General features: G+C 47.9%; 1 protein-coding gene across 6 annotated transcripts in view; it reads left to right on the top strand.

The window, feature by feature from the left end:
- TRIO (trio Rho guanine nucleotide exchange factor) overlaps positions 1 to 20,767 on the top strand; it is a 3,522,386-nt gene that overhangs the window by 2,256,198 nt on the left and 1,245,421 nt on the right. For all 6 annotated transcript variants that reach the window (XR_011200906.1, XM_069219639.1, XM_069219640.1 and 3 more), the window contains exon 38: positions 15,107 to 15,255. Coding sequence is in view for 5 of the 6 variants with exons in the window: in XM_069219639.1 (XP_069075740.1) it covers positions 15,107 to 15,255 (149 nt within the window). In the remaining variant the exon portion in view is untranslated. The remainder of the gene's footprint in view (positions 1 to 15,106; positions 15,256 to 20,767) is intronic.

The following is a 20,767-nucleotide window of genomic DNA, read 5'->3' as shown; positions in this document are numbered from 1 at the left end:
CATCGCTGGTCTTTTGCAGGTTCTTTGAAACAGGAGACAGGCCGGCAGGGCTGGGGCCAAAGCAGTTGTTGTCTTCCTTCTTCTCTGCTGGGGTTTTCAGCTAAGCAGTTATTCTTCTTCTTGTCAGGTGGCCAGGAATCTAGTGAGCTGGGTTCGGGGAGGCCCTTAACTCCTAGTTTTAGGGGTCAGAGGGCAGTAGTCAACGGCTACCGTCTCTGAGGGCGGCTACACCTGCCTTGTGCCCACTTCCTTTGGGGAGCGGGGCACAAACCTAATCCTTTTGGTCCCTGTCCTCCGAACCAAGATGGAGAATTCTGCAGGGAGGTGGTCACCTCAGCTCTGGACACCTTAGGGGAAGTCATGGCTGGGGTGGTCACTCCACCCTGTTTTCTCTAATTTTCCCACCGGACTTGCTGCCAAAAATGGGGCTTTGTCAGGGGGGCGGGCATCTCCACTAGCTGGAGTGCCCTGGGGCACTGTAATCCGAGGCTTGATCCTTTGAGGCTTACCCCCAGGTTTTACAGTACCTATAGGAGGGGAGGTGTGAAGCACCTCCACCCAGGGCAGGCTTTGTTTCTGACCAGAGTGCACAAAGGCTCTCACCCTATGTGGTCAGAAACTTGTCTGAAAGTGGCAGGCTGGCACAGACTGGTCAGTCTTACACTAGCAGTTTGGCTAGGGCATCTCTAAGATGCTGTAGGAAAGTACCATCTTCCTTGGCATGTTACCCCCAATTTTACCTGTATGTCAGTGTGTATTTGCCTGTCTCACTGGGATCCTGCTGGTCAGGACCCCAGTGCTTATAGTTTATGGCGTAATGTGTGTGTCTGTATAGTGTCACTGAGGCTCTGCTAATCAGAACCTCAATGCTTATGCTCTCTCTGCTTTTACATTTGTCACTGTAGGCTAGTGACTTCATTTACCAATTTCAATTGGCACACTGGACCCCCCCTTATACCTAGTTACCCACGGAACTGGGGTTCCAGGAGATCCATATGGGCTGCAGCATTTCTTTTGCCACCAATAAGGAGCTCAGACAAACCCTTGCACAGGCCTGCCATTGCAGCCTGCGTGAAATAACGCACACGCTATTTCACAGCCATTTTCACTGCACTTAAGTAACTTATAAGTCACCTATATGTCTAACCTTCACTTGCTGAAGGTTAGGTGCAAAGTTACAAAGTGTGAGGGTACCCTTGCACTAGCAAAGGTGCCCCCACATAGTTCAGGGCCATTTCCCCAGACTTTGTGAGTGCGGGACACCATTACACGCGTGCACTACTTATAGGTCAATACCTCCATGTAGCTTCACAATGGTAACTCCGAATATGGCCATGTAACATGTCTGAGATCATGGAATTGTCCCCCCATTCCAATTCTGGTATTGGGGAGCCAATTACATGCATCCTAGGGGTTCCAAAATGGACCCTCAGTACTACCAACCCAGCTCTATGAGGCTTACACTGCAGCTTCAGCTGCTGCCACCTCACAGACATGGTTCTGCCCTCCTGGGGTCTGGGCAGCCCAGTCCCAGGAGGGCAGAACTAAGCATTTCCTCTGAGAGCATGGTGGTACACCCTCTTCCTTTGGAAATAGGTGTTACAGGCTGGGGAGCAGTAGCCTCCCCCAGCCTCTGGAAATGCTTAGAAGGGCACAGATGGTGCCCTCCTTGCATAAGCCAGTCTACACCGGTTCAGGGACCCCTTGTCCCCTGCTCTGGCGCGAAACTGGACAAAGAAAAGGGGAGTGACCACTCCCCTGTCCATCACCACCCTAGGGGTGGTGCTCAGAGCTCCTCCAGTATGTCCCAGACTTCAACCATCTTGCTTTGCAAGGTGTGGGGCACTCAGGAGTTCTCTGAGTGGCCAGTGCCAGCAGGTGACTTCAGAGACCCCTCCTGATAGGTCCATACCTGATAAGGTAGCCAATCCCCTCTCGGGGCTATTTATAGTCTCTCCTGTGGGCTCTCTTCAGATTCTGCTTGCAAGTTTCCTTCAGGAATCCTCTGCAACAACTTCAGCTTCCTCTGACCTCAGGTCAACCGCAACCTGCTCCAAGAAATGCTGTAACTGCAACAAAGTAGCCACAAAAGATACTTTTCTTCAGCAACCTCAGCTCCAAGTCAGCAACTGCAACAGTTTCCACGGTGTGCACACTCTGAGGACTCCCTGTCTTCATACTGCACCAGAAGGACCAAAGAAATCTCCCGTGGGGTGACGGAGCCACTCCCCTGCTCCAGCAGGCATCTTCCAAGATGACGACCGGTACACTTGGACTCCTCTCATAGCAACGGACGTGCTCCTAAGGACACAGAGGGTGGTCCTCATCGACATAGACTGTCCTGAGGTCCTGCTGATGCAATTTGGAGGAGGTAAGTCCTTGCCTTCCCAGAGAATGACAGTAGCCCTGTGTACTGCATCTTCTTCACCTCCTGAGGCCTCTGTGCACTATTTCCATATTTCCTTCGTGCATAGCCTGACCCAGGTCCCCAGCACTCCATCCTGCAACGCTCAACTCGCTGAGTTGTTCTCCGGCAGCGTGGGACTTTCCTTTGTTGTGCTGCATCAACTGCCTTTGTACCCCTGTCCTGGGACCTCTGGCCATGCTCGCTGGCATCCTGAGGGCTCTCTAAAGCTGAGAGCCCCCTCTTCCTTCTCACACATAGTTGGGGCCCCCAGGTCCTTCCTGGGTCCATCCAGCGCCATTTTGACACCAAACACACTTTTGTTGTAGCCAATGCTTGTTGGCGACTTCCAGCATGAAATCACGTCTGCAACGATCTTCACATTGTGGGACATCCTTTGCATCACGCAGGAACCCACTGGCATCTCCACAGGGCATCTCCTGCAGTGTTTGACTAACCGTGGACTCTTCTTTTGCACCCTCTTCTGGGTTGGCAGGGGCTCCTGTCCCTCCTGGAACTTCTTTCGACTTCTGGACTTGGTCCCCTTCCTTTGCAGGTCTTCAGGTCAGGGAATCCAGCAGTTGTTATTTGCAGACTTAGTTGGCTGCTGCAAAATCCCAATCACGAGGTGTGGTGTGTCCTAAGGAAACTTGCAGTATTTTACTCCTGCTTTTCTGGGCTCTGGGGTGGGGTAATTTACTTACCTTTACTACACTTGTCTAGGGGGGAATTTGTGATTCGCATTCCACTTTCTTAGCATATGATTTGTGTTGCCCGTAGAACCATTTTCTCCCATTGCAATCTATAGCATTTCCTATTGTTTGCATTGTTCTATGACTATTTTCTTATCTAATTTTGGTGTCTAGTGTATATATTGTGTATAAAACTTAGCTCCGGAAGGAGTATTGTCTCTAAGATATTTTTGGTACTGTGTCACCCAAATAAATAGCTTTATTTTTAGTAACACTGAGTATTGTCTTTACTTGTGTATAAGTACTGTGTAACTATCAGTGGTATTGCGGGAGCTTTGCATGTCTCCTAGCTCAGCATAAGCTGCTCTGCTGTAGCTACCTCTATCAGCCTAAGCTACTAGAACACTACTACATTTCACTAAGGGATAATTGGACCTGCTATAGGTGTAAGTACCCAAGGTACCCACTGCAAACCAGACAAGCCTCCTACAGATACCCTCTGGGGGCATCTTTCAATAAATCTCACTCTGGCATCAGTGTGGGTTTATTGTGCTTAGAAGTTTTATACCAAACTCCCCAGTAGTCAGTGAGCTGTGGAGTTCGTAATGACAGACTCCCAGACCATATTTTCAGTATGGCTATACTGCACTTACAATGCCTAAGAATGGACTTATATACTGTAGGGGCATATTTGCTCCTGCAGCTATGCCCTCACCTGTGGTATAATGCACCATGCCTTAGGGCTGTAAGGCCTGCTAGAGGGGTGTCTTACCTATGCCACAGGCAGTGGTTTAGAGAGGGGTGCCATGTCGACTTTGTATTTTTCTCTTCACAGGCACACACAAGCTGCAAGGCAGTGTGCATGAGCTTGGTGAGGGCCCCCCTAGGGTGGCATAATACATGCTGCAGCCCTTAGAGACCTTCCCTGGCCACAGGGTCCTCGCTACCATGGGTACCTTTTACAAGGGATTTAACTGTGTGCCAGGGTTATGCCAATTGTGAAAACAAAGGTACAGTTTGTGGGAAAGAACACTGGCGCTGGGGCCTGGTTTGCTGGGTCTCAGCACACTTTCAAAGTTGGCATAAACACTAGGCAAAACGTGTGGGGGGTAACCATGCCAACAGTGGCACTTTCCTACACAACCCCCCCATCCCAAACAAAAGAGGATGAGACTAACCTTTCCCAAGAGAGTCTTCTTTTTCTATGTGAAAGAACCTGGAAAGGCCATCTGCATTGGTATGGACAGTCCCAGGTCTGTGTTACACTTCCATGTCCATTCCCTGTAGGGATCTGGACCACCTCAAACGTTTACAGTTCTCTCCTTTCATTTGCATCAACCATCTGAGAGGTCTATGGTCGGTTTGAACAATAAAGTGAGTACTAAACAAGTATGGTCTCAGCTTTTTCAGGGACCAAACCACAGCAATGGCCTCCCTCTCAAAGGCACTCCAAACACTGCTCCCTGGAGAGAAATCTCCTGCTAATGAGAGCAACTGGCTTGTCAAGGCCATCATCATTGGTTTTGGACAGGACTGCTCCTGTCCTATGTTCAGGGGCATCTGTCTGCACAATGAACTGCCTAGGATAATCTGGAACTTTAAGAACTGGTGCTGAGCACATTGCTTCCTTTAGGGTATCAAATGCCTTTTGACAGTCAAGAGTCTAGTTTACTCTCTTTGGCATCTTCTTTGAGGTCAGTTCAGTGAGGGGTGTCTCAATGGATCCATAACCCTTCACAAACCTCCTTTAGTACCCAGTAAAGCCAAGGAATGCAGTGACTTGAATCTGGGTTTTTGGAGCTTCCCAGTCCAAAATTGTCTGGATCTTGGGTTGTAAAGGTTGTTCTTGGACTCCACCTAGACGGTGGCCCAAGTATACAACTGTGCCCTGCCTATTTGGCACATAGGTGGTTTAATAGAGAGACCTGCTGATTGCAAGGCCTGCAAAACCTTCCCCAGGTGGACCAGGTGATCCTGCCAGCTGGAGCTAAAGACAGCAATATCATCTAGATATACTGCACTAAAGGACTCCAAGCCAGCAAGGACTTGATTCACCAACCTTTGGAAGGTGGCAGGGACATTCTTTAAGCCAAAGGGCATAACCGTAAACTGATAGTGCCCATCAGTAGTAGAGAATGGTATCTTTTCTTTGGCTCCAGGTGCCAACCTAATTTGCCAATACCCCGCAGTTAAGTCAAGGTTACTTACAAATGTGGCTGCACCTAATTTGTCAAACAATTAATCTGCTCTGGCTATAGGGTGAGCATCTGTGTTGGTGACAGAGTTGAGCCCTCTGTAGTCCACACAGAACCTAATTTCTCTCTTGCCATCTTTGGTATGAGGTTTGGTGACAAAGACCACTGGGCTAGCCAAGGGACTGTCAGAGTGCTCTATCACTCCCAACTCCAGCATCTTGTGGACTTCCACTTTGTTGCTGTCTTTGACTTGATCAGACTGTCTATAAATTGTGTTTTTGATAGGTAAACTGTCTCCTGTGTCCACATCATGGGTACACAGGTGTGTCTGACCAGGGGTCAAAGAGAAGAGCTCAACATACTGCTGTAGGACTTGCCTGCAGTCAGGTTGCTGTTGGGCAGAGAGAGTGTCTGAATAGACAACTCTATCTACTGACCCATATTTAGGGTCAATTGAGAGGAGGTCAGGGAGAGGTTCACTCTCTGCTTCCTGATCCTTATCAGTAACCATCAGCATGTTTATGTCTGCCCTATCATTGTAGAGTTTCAGGCAATTAACATGGATCACCCTTTTGGGTGTCCTGCTAGTGCCCAGGTCCACTAACTAATCGGCTTGACTCTTCTTTTCCAGGATTGGATAAGGGCCATTCCATCTGTCCTGAAGTGTCCTGGGAGCCACAGGCTCCAGAACGCACTCGTTCTGCCCTGACTGGAATTCTGCCAGTGCAGCCTTTTGTTCATACCACAACATCTGGAGTTGTTGGCTGGCCTCAAGGTTTTTGGGTGCCTTTTCCATGTACTCAGCCATCCTAGAGCAGAGACCAAGCACATAGTCCCCAACATCCTGTTTAGGCTCATGGAGAAGTCTCTCCCAGCCTTCTGTAACAAGTGCCAGTGGACCCCTTCCAGGATGGCCAAACAGAAGCTCAAAAGGGGAAAACCCTACTCCCTTCTTAAGCACCTCTCTGTAGGTGTGAAAAGCAGGCATGGCATGAGGACATCCCATCTCCTTTTGAGTTATTCAGGGAGCCCCATGATCACGCCCTTCAATGTCTGGTTAAATCTCTCGACAAGTCCATTGGTTTGTGGATGGTATGGGGTGATGAATTTGTAAGTCACCCCACACTCATTCCACATGTGTTTCAGGTACGCGGACATGAAGTTTATACCTCTGTCAGAAACCACCTCCTTAGGGAAACCCACTCTGGTAAAAATACCAATAAGGGCTTTGGCTACTGCAGGGGCAGAAGTAGACCTAAGCGGAATTGCTTCAGAGTATCTAGTAGCATGATCAACTACTACCAGTATGTAGAGGTTCTCTGAGGCTGCAAGTGGTTCAAGTGGACCCACAAGGTCCACACCAGCCCTCTCAAAGGGTACCGCCACCACTGGAACTGGAATGAGATGGGCCTATGGGTGGCAACCTGTCTTGCCACTGGCTTGACAGGTGACACATGAGCTACAAAACTCCTTTACTTTCTGGGACATATTGGGCCAATAAAAATGGTTTAAATGTCTGCTCCATGTTTTGGTTTGTCCCAAATGCCCAGCTAGGGGGGTGTCCTAGGCCAATGTGAGGATAAACTCTCTAAACTCCATTAGGCACTACCACTCTCCTAGTGACACTAGGTTTTGGGTCTCTAGCCTAACTGTAAAGGAGTCCATCCTCCAATAGACTCTGTGGGAGCCACTGACACCTCCCTTCTCCTGTTCAGCAGCTTGCTGTCTCAGGCCTTCAAGAGTGGGACAAGTCTTTTGTCCCTGGCACAGCTGTTTCCTTGTGGGTCCCCCTGGGCCCAAGAGCTCTACCTGATAAGGCTCCAGCTCCATGGGCTCAGTGCCCTCAGGGGATAATACATCTTCCTGGAAAGAGAGGACTTGTTTCTTTTGCTGGACAGAGACTGGTCCCACAGTCTTCTTATCTTTTCTCTTGAAAGGTTGGGCCATTATTCCAGGCTCCAACACTTCTTTTTCACCCTGTGCTCTGATCTGGTTTTCACAAGCATCAGTTCGGGGATTCTCAACATGGCTGCATGGGTTTTGAGCTCTACCTCTGCCCAAGCTGAGGAATCCAGATCATTCCCTAGCAAACATTCCACTCGGATTGCAGGCAAGACCACTACTTGTTTCAGGCCAGTAACCTCTCCCCATCCTAAAGTCGCTATGGGATGGACTATAATCACATTGTCAGCGTTGGTAACTGGATATGTTTGTCTAGCCAAATACTGTACTAGGGAAACCAGTATCTCTGTCACAATGGTGACACTGGCACCTGTATCCCTCAGGGCTTCTACCTTTATCCCATTGATTAAGAGCTGCTGCCTGTACTTTTGCATGTTAGGCGGCCAGGCAGCCAGTGTGGCTATATCCACCCCACTCCCTGAGACACTTGTGTAGCTTCAGTATGAGCCCTGATTAGCTCTGGGCACACTGTTGATCACACCTGGAGACTGGCTATTCCAGTACTAACTGGAGTAGTGCTAGGTGGATTTTTCTTGGGACAGGCCATGTCTCCAGTTTGGTGTCCATGCTATTTGCAGTTGTGACACCTGGCTTTCTTGGGATCAAAGTTTTTCCCCTAGTACCCATTTGTGGACTGTGAAGAGGCTCGGCCCCAACCTCCTGAGCAGGTTTTTTGGGGTCCTTGTGAAGACTCTTTGTTTTTGTCCTTAGGTGTCTTACCACCATTCCCCTGGGAAGGCTTTGTGACTCCTTTCTTTTGGTCACCTGCTGTGGAAGTCTTGGTCACCCTAGTCTTAATCCAATATTCTGTCTTCTTTCTCTATTCTTGGGGAGAAATTGGACCTAGGTCTACCAGATGTTGATGTAGCTTATCATTGAAACAGTTACTTAAAAGATGTTTCTTCATAAACAAATTATAAAGCTCATCCTAGTCATGCACTCCACTGTCAGTTATCAAACCAGCTAGTGTTTTCACTAAGTAGTCAACAAAATCAACCCAGGACTTGCTTGAGGTTTTGTGAGCCCCCTGAACCTAATTTTATACTCCTCAGTGGAGAATCCAAAGCACTCAATCAGGGTAGCCTTCATGTGGTCACAGGATTCTGCATCTTTACCAGAGAGTGTGAGGAGACTATCCCTACACTTATCAGTGAACAGTTCCCAAAGGAGAGCTCCCCAGTGAGATCTGTTTAACTTTCTGGTTGCACAAGTCGTCTCAAAAGATTTGAACAAATTGATGATATCATCACCCTCTTTATATTTTGAGATAATCCATTTGGGGATTTTTAGGATATCCGTATTGTCTCTGACCCTATTTATATTGCTTCCACCATTAATGGGTGCTAAGCCCATTTCTGCTCTCTAGCTTTCTGTAGCCAGGAGTTGTTGCTCCAAAGCTACACTTTTGGCCATCCTTGGGATGTCCTCTTCAGTGAGGCTTCCCCCAATGTTCGCAGAGGAGCTGGACTCCCCTGTTGAAGATCCAGATCCAGTGAGTTCTATCCTTGGAGACAGGGATCTTGGGATCCTTGTCTCCCTAGTTAGGTGAGGCGGGGGAGGCCATCCTCCTCATCTCTAACATCTTCCCTGTCTTAAGGGAGTTCTTCCTCCTCAGCAGGTTGGTCCCTTGTGTACTCTGCCAAGAGCTCCTGGAGCTTGACCTTGGTAGGGTTGGAAACTGTCTTTATCTTTTCCAGCTTACAGAGGGATCTTAACTCTGTCATCCGTAGATGGAGGTAAGGGGTGAGGTTGAGTTCCACCATTTCCTCTGAGCTTTTAAGAAAGTATAACCTATTTCTAGTAACTAAATCCTAAATTAAAATAACTTTTAAATCTAAAACGAGATGCTAAGGGGACTTAACCACGGCCCTAGCAGGACTTAATTTTTTTTCTAAAAATAGTCAAATTCAAAAATCAGTTTTTATAAAGACAACTTTGGAATTTGGTCGTGTTATCAGCTACTGACTGAATAGTCCAGCAAATGATAGACATAGATCCCACCGCTGCCACCAACGTAGGAAGCTCGCTCTGTATGTACTGTATCAACATGAGATATAGCATGCACAGAGGCTTAACAGAGGCTAAGTAGATAATACTAATGCTCTCTTTTGTGGTAGTGTGGTAGAGCATTTAGGCTTATCAGAGGGTAGTGTAAGGCATTTGCTGTGCACACACAGACAATTGAAGAAGCACACACTCAATGACTTAGCTCCAGACCAATGTTTTCTGTATATCAAAAAATCTATTTTCTTAATTTATTTTTAGAACCACAAGATGCAAGTTGCTGTTAAGTACCTTAAAACATTTGTATTTCACACAGGTATAAAACAGTACTTTGTTTGAAATCGGTAGGTAATACAGTTTTTAATATATTGGCAATTATCTATTTTAAAAATTGACACGTATTGCAATTTCCAGAAACAGTTCCTGAAGGGAAGAAAAGTTAGATCGGTTTACAGGTAAGTACAACACTTACAGTTTCAGTCTCCGGGTTTTAGGAAGTCCACCAGTTGGGGTTCAAGTTAACCCCAAACATCCTCCACCAGAAACACAGGGCTGGTTGGTGCAGAGGTCAAAGATGAGGCGGGAATCTCCACAAGCTGGAGTGCCCTGGGACACTGTAATTCGAGGTTTGATCCTTTGCGGCTTACCACCAGGTGTTACAGTTCCTGTAGGGGGAGGTGTGAAGCACCTCCACCCAGGACAGGCTTTGTTTCTGACCACAGAGTGCACAAAGGCACTCCACCCCATGTGGTCAGAAACTTGTCTGAAAGTGGCTGGCTGGCACTCCTGGCTGGCTGGCGGTCCTACACTAGCAGTTTGGCTAACATACAGGGGGCATTTTTAAGATGACCCCTGTGTGCATTTTTCAATAAATCCCCCACTGGCATCTGTGTGGGTTTATTGTGCTGAGAAGTTTGATACCAAACTTCCCAGTATTCAGTGAAACCATTATGGGGCTGTGGAGTTCATAATGACAAACTCCCAGACCATACACTCAATATGGTACACTGCATTTACAATGCCTAAGAATGGACTTAAGACACTGTAGGGGCATATTTTCTCCCTCAGCTATGCCCTATGGTATAGTGCACCCTGCTTTAGGGCTGTAAGTCCTGCTAGAGGGGTGACTTATCTATGCCACAGGCAGTGGTTTGTGGGCATGGCACCCTGAGAGGGGTGCCATGTCGACTTTGTCCTTTCTCCTCACCGGCACACACAAGCTGCAAGGCAGTGTGCATGTGCTTAGTGTGGGGTCCCCTAGGGTGGCGTAACACATGCTGCGGCCCCTAGAGACCTTCCCTGAACACATGGCCCTTGGTACCATGGGTACCTTTTACAAGGGACCTAACTGTGTGCCAGAGTTGTGCCAATTGTGGAAACAAAGGTACAGTTTTTGGAAAAGAGCACTTGTGCTGGGGCCTGCTTAGCAGGGTCCCAGCACACTTTCAATCAATGTTGGCATCGACACTAGGCAAACAGTGGGTGAGATACCCGTGCCAACAGTGGCACTTTCCTACAGTCCCCCACCAGAGGATATGCAGTAGTTAGTAAAGGGCTGAGAGAGTATGGAACCCCAAGAGGTGAGTATCTAGAAGACTCCCAGCGACCAGGAGGGCAGAGGTAAGTTACCTGTTCATCCCATAGGCTAACATGGGGGCTTGACATTGGAATAGTGCAAGAACAGGACCAGACTGGTGAAATCCCCTGGTGGATTCTGGATGAGGAGAACCTGTAAAAGAAGGAGACCGAGTCCACTCACCCCACAAGTGCCCAGGTGGGGCAGGAGGCAGTGCCCACCCTTCTGTCGGTGATGATCCTTGTTGATGGTGATGGATGGATTCCAGCTGCCAAGTCCAGGAAATGCAGAGGATTCCCTGTAGTCACCAAGGAGCTGTCCCTCGTCAGTTGCCGGAATGCAGACAGGTCAGTGGTTAGGAGGGCCACCAACAAGCATGAGCAAATGTAACTGAAGCTGTTAAAGATTTGCAGAGCTGAAGAGGACCAGCAAGGTCTGGGGACTCGACCCTTGAAGGGGAGTCGGGGCTTATCCAAAGAAGACAGGAGAGCCAGCAGAAGCAGTCAGATCTCCCTCGAGCAACCCACTGGCAGCAGGCAAAGTAAGTCTCAGTGAGGCCCAAACAGCACACATGAAGAGAAGTAACACATGGCTGGAGCAGCATACAGGAGACTGTCCTAGCAGAGGTAGAGTGCTGGGGGTTGCGACTACTTGGAACCAGAAGATCCCTCGGAGCAGGAGTCAACAAGTCTTGGTTGCAGCAACAGTTGGGGTACACAGGGATTCTGTCCTGGGGGAAGAGGCAAGGGCTCACCATCTCCCAAGTTGGACAAAAGGCAGAGAGAACCCAGGGGACCCCTCAGAACCACCACCAGTGTTGGAGAATCTTTGCAGGTTCCAGAGGACAGCAGATGTCAGCTGCTGGATGTCATTGCTTTCGGTGCCTGCAGATGCAGGGGAGGGACTCCTTCACTCCAAGGGCAATTCCTTCTTGCTTCTTTGGTGCAGCTGAAGACTTTTCAACCCCAGAGGTTGTACATCTGTGGAAATGCTGCAAGTTGCTGACAGGAGCAGCGTAAACAGTGTTAAAATGAGAGGTTGCCTCAGTGTTGCAGTCTTGTTTGGTTCCTGTGGAGTCCAGCAGCGTTTCCAGTGGCCAGTAGCAGAAAAAGTAATTGGTGGATCCTTGCATGCTGCATCTGGGGACCCAACCGCAAGGGAGTCCCTAAATAGCACAAAAAGGCTATTGATCACTTTGCAAGGTGACCACCTATTAGAGGGAGTCACTTTCGTCATCTGCCTAACCTAACCAGTCAGATGCTTCCAGTGGCCTCTGCCGATCATCATTTCAATATGCAGAATCTAGTGGCCACCTGAAGGAGCTCTGGGCACCACCCTTGGGGGGGGGGGGAGTGGTCACTCCCCTTTCCTTTGTGCAGTTTTGTGCCAGAGCAGGGACCGCGGGTGCCAGGACTGGTTCAAATTGGATTATGCAAGGAGGGCCCCAATGTGAGCCCTTCAAGGCAAGCCGGTGGCGTGGGGAGGCCATCCATATTCATCCTTTTAACACCTATTTCCAAGGAATAGGAGGTTGCGTCCCTCTACCACACTAAATCCTTTGTTCTGTCTTCCCCTGCTGGAGCAGTTCAAGCAGCAGGAGGGCAGAGTCCTGTCTGAGGGGCTTAAGCAGCGTGGGCTGCTAACAGACCCTGGAAGACTAGTACGAGCAATACTGGGGGTCATCTAAGGAGCCCCCAGAGTGCATGAAATCATGCCACCAATACTCGTATGATTCCAACTTGTGTGATACCAAACATGCCTAGGTTTGGAGTTATCAATATGTAGCTGGACCATAGGTAGTGACCTATGCCAGTACATGGCTAACATGACTTTCCCACACATACGAAGTACAGGGTATTGGAACTGGAGTTTGTAGGGGGTCACTTCTGCTTTTGCAGGGATGCCCACACACACAGGGACATGCACCCTACCCTTAGGGCTGGAAGGGCCTACCATACAGTGACCTGGTGTATTGACCAGCAGTGAAAGGGTGCATGCACCTTTTTATGCTGGCTGCAAATGGCAGGCCGGCAGACCCAGTTTACATGGGCTCCCTTGGGTGACATAGTACATGCTACAGCCCATGGGGGACCCCTGGTGTACCAATTCCCTGGGTACTTACGTACCATATAGTAGGGACTTACAGGGGTATACCAGTGTGTCAATTGTGGGGTGTAAAGGGTACTCAAGCACCCAAATTTAGAGGAGAGAGCACAATCACTCGGATCCTGGTTAGCAGGATCCCAGTGAAAAGAGTCTAAGTACACTGACAACAGGCAAAAAGTGTGGGTAACCATGCCAGAAAGAGGGACTTTCTTCCACAGCCAGGCCCCCCCCACCCAACGAAGGGCAATAAGACTAAACTTGCCCTGATGAGTCTTCATTGTCTAAGTGGAAATATCTGGAGAGTCCACCTGCATTGGAGTGGTTACTCCCAGGTATATGTTCCACTGTATAGTCCATTCCCTGTAGGGAGATGGACTACCTCAACAATTTGGGATTTTCTCCTTTGATCTGCTTAAGCCATAGGAGGGGCTTGTGGGCTGTTTGAACAAGTAAGTGAGTGCCAATCAGGTATAGCCTCAGCTTCTTCAAGGCCCAGACCACAGCAAAGGCCTTCCTCTCAATGGCTGACCAACACTTTTCTCCAGAGGTCAACCTTCTACTTCTAAAATCAAAAAGTTAATACTGGCCCCCTTCATTACGTTAAGAAAGTACTTCCCCTATACACCTACCTCAGAAGCACCTGTCTAGACAATTAATAGTTTTGAATATTCAGGGCTTTTTAGGATGGGAGCAGAACACATGGCCTGTTTCAGGTCATCAAAGACTTTCTGGCAGCTAGCTGTTCATAAGAATTTCTCAGGCAATATTGCGGATGTGAGGTCAGTTAAGGTGGCTACAATGGAGCCATATAATCTTTGAACCTTCTGTAGTACCCAATCAGGCCTAAGAAGGCTCTGAGTTGGTTTGAGTGGTAGGGGCAAATCAATCCATGATGGGTTGTATCTTGCCCCTTAGTGGCTGTATTTGGCCTCCACCTACCAGGTGGACCAAATAAACCACTTTCCCTGCCCTATAGGCATTTGAATGCCTTGATGGTGAGGCCTGTCTTTTCTAAGGCCTCTAGCAGAGTTCCAAGGTGGACCAAGTGATCCTGCCAGGTGGACAAGGGCCTCATTCCTCCCCAAAGTAGTTATGCTGTTTCATGTAGGCCAGTCCATCACTCTGCCTACTTCTTACACACCTGGACATCCTTCTCATGAAGAGGAGAGACTGCACAACGTGGATCCAAAGTGTTGGCGTTCTAACTCAATCGCACTAACGACTTCCGGGTGGACGATCAACTCTTTGTTGCATATGTGGGTGCGCAGAAAGGGAAGGCAGTACAAAAGTGTACCATCTCACGATGGGTACGTCCTTTGCATCAAAATGTGCTACACTTTGGTAAAGAAGCAACCCTCTGAGGGCTTGCGCGCTCATTCCACCAGAGCAACTGGTGCTTCCACAGCGTTAGCACAGGGAGTTCTTGTACTGTATATCTTCCAGGCAGCAACGTGGGCATCCGTGCACACAATTACAAAGTATTACTGCCTGGACAGTCAGATCTGCAGAGATGGCTACTCTGGTTGTTCGGTCCTGCAGGACGTTCTAGTATGATCTTGGTTCGAAGCCCACCACTGAGGATAGCATTACTTTGGTATCTATTCTAAGGTAAGAAATCTACAACTAGAAGTCTCTATCAGATGAACAAGTTACTTACCTTTGGTAATGATTTATCTGGTAGAGACCTACTCTAGCTGCAGATTTCTTACTGACCCACCCATCCTCCCCGCTTGTGAACTGATTTCTAGGGACAGTGATTCCCCATTCAGGGCCTTAGCTCTGGCGCACCATTTTCAGTGTTATTCATGGCTCTGCGTTTTGGCGTGGAATGTTGTGAAAAGAAACTGACGTAATCACACAGAGGCAGCATCTATATATAAGACTCCCGATGTCATCAAGGTGAGCACAATGCCAACTACTCTCACGGAGTCGACAGATGCCACCTGACGACGCGCAACGGTACTGCTCAAAGAATAGTCTCCAGATCCAGTCTGACACCTGGGGTGAAATTCTAAGGTAAGGAATCTGCAACTAGAAAATGTCTCTACCCGCTAAATCGTTACCGAAGGTAAGTAAATTGTTCATTAATGTGATGAAGTAAATCTTTGATTTATGCTATAAGACCCTTGTTAACCAATTAAATCTTTCTCAAAATACAATTTTGTAGGCCTTGGAAGATCGACCAAGTACGCTTCTTGTCGACCAAGGTGACAGCAGTAGCCCATCATTCAACCCTTCAGATACATCACTGTTGTCCTCCTCTTCACCCATTGATGAAATGGAAGAAAGAAGGTTGAGCTGCATTAAGAGAAGACTGTAAGCCATAGTTTTTTTGCTAACTAGTAGTTGTGTTCACTTTGTTTTCATAAACAGTCAGCATTTTTTACTCCTCACAGATAATAGTGTTGTGGGGGTTGCACAGATATTTTATTTTTGATTAAAGGGCTTGTAAGGCATGTCATAGAATATGTGTTTGACGTTCTTATCCAGCAGCTTACACAGTCACTGCCTACACTTTCTCAAGAAACTAAGCAAGCTTCCTTAGACTAAGTTAACTGGCTAAATACAGCCTTTACCAGGTTAGTTCTGTGTAAAACCTCCTCTGCTCCTTGGTTCACGGAGGTGCTTAGAACGAAAAAACACAATTGTAGGAGACAGGAAAGTTTATGCAAAAGCCTTATGGCGACCTTGAGAAAGACGCATATAAACTTGCTCTGTCCAAATATAAATCCTTATTGAGGAAAGAAATGAATAGCTACTTCATGCAACAAATTGACCTAGCAAAGAATTCGACCAAGTATCTTTTCCTAGTAGTCACTAAACTAACTACACTCCCAGGAAAGTAGCAAACTGTAACCAATATTTCTGTGAAACACTTCCTCATTGCTTCTGGGATAAAAATGATCAAATCTACTCAGAGTTTGAGGCTTCAAACAACCCAGATCCCATTGGAAAAATGATTCAGGTAAACCCTGTGCAGGAGACCTCTGTTGAATTTTCCCCAGTCACCTCAGATCTGGTGGTAAAAATGATATACTCCACAAAATCCAATGCTCCATTAGATCCCTGTCCTCCCTTGGTGCTGAAGCTGGTCCCCGATCTGATCACCACGAAAGTCACAGCTGTCTTTAACGCATTGTGTAAGATCGGAGTTTTCCCTTCTCATTGGAAAATAGCCTCTATTCTTCCCCTCATAAAGAAGCCTAGCTTGAACACGGCGGACCCCTGTAACTATTGCCCCATCTCCCATTTCCCACAAAAATTGCAGAGAAAATAATGCACCAACAGCTTGCATAGTTCATTCTAGCAAACCATAATCTGGATCCAGTGCCGATTGGGTTCATACTTGGACTCATTGTTGAGTCTGCCCTAATAAAGCCCACAGAGGAGATAAGGGCTGTGCTGGATAGGGTGGAGATGTGGCACTTATACTCCTCGACTTGTTGGTGGCCGTTCATACAGTTGACCACAAGCTGCTGATCGTCCATCTTGGAGAGCTAGGAATCAAAGCTAAGGCTCTTGCCTTGCTGTCTCCATTTTTAACTGGCAGAGTACGAACTGTGGCTCTTGATCAGTAGGTCTTCACTCATCGCTCAGTCCAACGTTATTCAGCATATATGTAGCAGGCTGTACTACTCAAGTGAAAACCTTTGGCTTCTCCCGAATCTCCTATGCTGACAACACTCAAATTGTGGTGTCAGCTTTTAACAATGATAACAAAATCTGCATCAGTCTCCACAACTGTTTGTGTGCAATTAGTCTATGGATGAACAAACATTGCCTAAAGTTAAATTCAGAAAAGACTGAGGTTGTGTTATTTGGAAACCTCAGTCCTGTTTGGGCCTGGTGCTGTTGGCTGGAGGAACTGGAACTTTTTTCCATTCCCATAACTAAGGCAAAGAACTTATGAGTTGTCATTGACAATACAACTTTGAAAGCCATGTCAATGCTATGGTTTCCTCCTCATTTTTCACCCTGAGTATGATAAAAAAAATTCTCCCAATTATTATGCCAAAAAAACTGTCATCACTGCTTTAGTCTTATCTACACTTGACTACTGTAATGGCCTATCTGAAAATATGCAGGAACAATATCTGAATAGATTTCAGACTCTGCAAAATGCGGCAACTGTGCTGCTATTCGATATTCTCAAATTTCAGTCGGTTGCCTAGGCAATCTGTAAGCTTTACTGGTTGCCAGTCAGAAGTCGTACCAAATTCAGTTTTCTCTGTATTGCCCATAAGGCCTTGCACAACACCGGCCCGAGTTTCTGAGGTAGGTTTTTGAGTGGTATGAACCAAGTATAATCCTGTTTTCCTCTTGGACCTAGAAAATGGTGATCCCCAGATTCCGAAGGACAAACTGGGGAGGAAGAAGTTTCATTACAGGTGCAACCAATTTATGGAATCATCTTCCTTTACACATTAGGACCTTGCCCTCTCTGAATTCCCTTAGGAAAGAGCTGAAAATATGGCTTTTTTATAACTAAGAGTTTCATTCTAGTTTTGCTCGAGTGAAGCTAGCCCCAAGACACTGCCGGGTCAACAAGCTCCCTATAAATCTCTTTAACATTAACATTAGTTCTCAAAAACCCCATACTTTCTTTCTCACGCAACACATCTTATTGCCAAAGCTATATTTAATAGAAAAAGTCCCCTTATTTTTATGAACATTACCTAACTTAACCAACGTTATCTGCGTACTAGTCTTCATGTTGTACTGTTAGGACCTGACAGAACTTGGGTGTACTATATGGTATGGCTATGCAACCTTACTGTGGAATACACTTGCAAAAACTGTCTGGCATCCAGTCAGACTTTTTTTTTTCAACAACCTTAAGCTCAACCGTGGCTAGATATGACTTGCACAAAGGAACTTAGTGTAAAACATTTAACAGTACCAAGGAACAAGATTAAAAAAGCCACATAACATGAAAAAAACAAGACACCACTTTATAAAAATAGATATCTGATGGAGACTTCTCGTTGCAGATTCCTTACCTTAGAATTTTCCCCCAGGTGTCAGACTGGATCCAGAGATTGTTTCTTCGAGCAATACCCTTGCGCGTCAGTAGGTGGCGTCGGTCGACTCCGCGGGCGCCATTGGCGTTGTAGTCGTGTGATGATGTCGGGAGTAGTACATAGGCACCGCCTCAGTGCAGTGACTTCAGTTCTTTTCTTTTCACGCCACCCATCGATTCGGAGAGAGCTACCTTTGGTAAATTTTTCACAGACTTTCTCTTTTGATGAGTTTTTGTGAAGTTTTTGGTGTGTCGAGGGATATCCCTGAAAAACCGTCTTCAAACCATGTGAGGACTGTCACTGCATGATGTTGGTGACGGATCTGCATTGGCTCTGTTTGTGGTGCGGGGAGCACGACCAGAAGTCGTGCTCAGAGTACTGGCCAATGCGCCTGAAGATCTTGAGGGAGCGGTCCCTCAAGCTTATGGCAGCCCGGCGCTAGACTCCACATAGGTCCAGGTCTCACTCGAGAGGAAGGTCTCGAAACCAGTCATGGAGCCACCACCACGTCTTCTTCGAAGTCTTCGGGTCAAGGTTAGAAGAAGAAGTCGTAGAAGAAATCTCGCCATCCTTCGACTTCACACTGACGCTCGGGTGATGCGACGCGGGAGAGGCGTTGACGCTTGAGGCCTCCTTCTTCGGAGCCTGCTTTTGGGTCCGCTCTGCACCTTCCTGAGTTTTTGGGAACTGGGGCGACCCCTGCCCAGTTTAGGGAATTTTATGAGGCCATGTGCCTCCTTTTTTGGCAGTCCGACCCTACTACGGTGCCTTAGGGTCCAAGGGGTTCGGTTGTGGGGGTCCTTCGGGTTCCACGCCAAAGGCTCCAGCCACCAAGTCCCTTCCGGGTCCGCACTGACGCCAGTCGTACCATTAAGACCTTTCCAGGCGCCAGTTCGATTGTCAATGCTCCCAACATCGGTGGTGCCCACCATCAACGCCAATCTGATCCTCATCCCCGACAACTTGGAGTCCGAACGTTGTCGTCTGACGCCACATTCTTCGATGGGGCCTATTCACCCCAGGTAGGATTCTGACCCTTATTGTTAGGGGTTCGAATTTGGGGAAGGATTGGAGGGGTCCCTAGACCCTTATGAATACCAGGATGACCCTAACTTGGACTGGGCACAGGATTTGGGCGAGGCCAGTGGGCTGGATTCGTCTCCAGATGCTGACATGCTGTCTCCTCCTACCGTGGCTACGGCAGAGGGAGCTACTTATTCCATGGTGGTCAGTAGGGCGGCTGATGTTCTTGGCCTTGAGCTGCCTACTGTTCAGGTCAGGTCTAATCTCCTGACAGAGGTGCTTCAACCAGGGGCTTCCATATCTGAGCATCTTCTTCCATTCAATGAAGCCCTCACCGATGTTCTTTTGGGCACTTGGTCCAGACCTAACACACAGGCTTCTGTGAACAGGACAATCGCACGCCACCATCAGCCCACCCTGAACGACTCTAAATTCCTGTCCCAACACCCCACGCCTGAGAGTTTTGTTATCCAGGCATCGTCATCCTCGGGCGCATTCCCTTCCACACACTCGGATCGGGAATCAAAAAGGCTGGAACGCTGCGGTCAGTGTGGAATGGGGTCAGGCAAGTTCTGCTGCATATACCGGAGGAGGCCGGTGCCATCGTCTCCCAAGCTGTCACTGATGGAAGGGACGTGGCAAAGTTCACTATCTGATGTGGGCTGGACATGATTATGATTGACTGTCTAGGTCAGAGGTCTCCAAACTTTTTAATGCCGCGCCCCCCCCCAGCTGAAAAATATAAATCTTTGGGCCCCCTCCTCAGAATTTTGCACAATTATTGTATAAAGATGGCAATGTTTAAATATGTCTAGACCTATTTAAACATTGCAGTTAGGTACTGTTACCTTTTTAAAGATGCAAAAACATGCTTCTGCTTAAAACAAAGGCCTGTTATGTGTTTAATGCTTCTTCTGGCAAGAGTCTGGTGCCCCCCCCTGTGAACACTTGAGGCCCCCCTAGGGGGGCCCGCCCCCCAGTTTGAAGACCTCTGGTCTAGGTAGATCGGTTGCGACAACAGTGGCCTTGAGGCGCCTGGCCTAGTTACGTACATCTGGTTTCTCACTGGATGTCCATCAGACTATTATGGACATGCCCTTTGATCGCTCCTGCCTCTTTGGAGACAAAGCAGACTCTGCACTGGAAAGGTTCAAGGACTCCCGGGCTATGGCTCGGTCCTTAAGCATTTCCACTGCCCCTCGTCCCCAACAATCCACCTTTTGCTGCCATGGACGGGGCTCCCTGTTGCGTCCTTTTCCCAGCCACCATACCACCCATTCTGTTCAGCTGCTGGGTGGCCGGGGACGTGGAATTCCACGTGGTCATGGGAAAGGGAACCAGAGGTCTGCCCAGTCTACCCCTGCTGCAGCCTCCAAACCCTCCTAGTCCGTCCCCTCATTCTGGTCCAGTTGGTGGTAGGATTTGCCATCACCTGCCCCACTGGGAATCCATCACTACGGACAGGTGGGTTTTGCAAAACGTTCAAAGGGTCTACTCCCTCCCCTTCAAATATGCCCCACCTGCCATGCCTCCATCATTCAATCTTATACTCAGAGGATCATTTGGCACTTCTCCGCCTGGAAATCATGACTCTTTTGGCCAAAGGAGCCATAGAGAAGATCCCTGTGCCAGAAGTTGGGTGTGGTTATTATTCCCGCTACTGTCTGGTGTTCAAAAAAGACAAGGGCTTACGTCCTGTCCTAGACCTTCGGGCCCTCAATCTCTTCCTCAAAAAGACACAATTCAAAATGCTCACCCTGGCTCAGGTCCTATCTGCCTTGGAC

The sequence above is a fragment of the Pleurodeles waltl genome, chromosome 2_2 (genome assembly GCF_031143425.1).
Source record: "Pleurodeles waltl isolate 20211129_DDA chromosome 2_2, aPleWal1.hap1.20221129, whole genome shotgun sequence".
Classification (NCBI taxonomy): Eukaryota; Metazoa; Chordata; class Amphibia; order Caudata; family Salamandridae; genus Pleurodeles; species Pleurodeles waltl.
The sequence above is the reverse complement of the archived record's forward strand: the minus strand, read 5'-3'. Positions and strand labels throughout refer to the sequence as shown.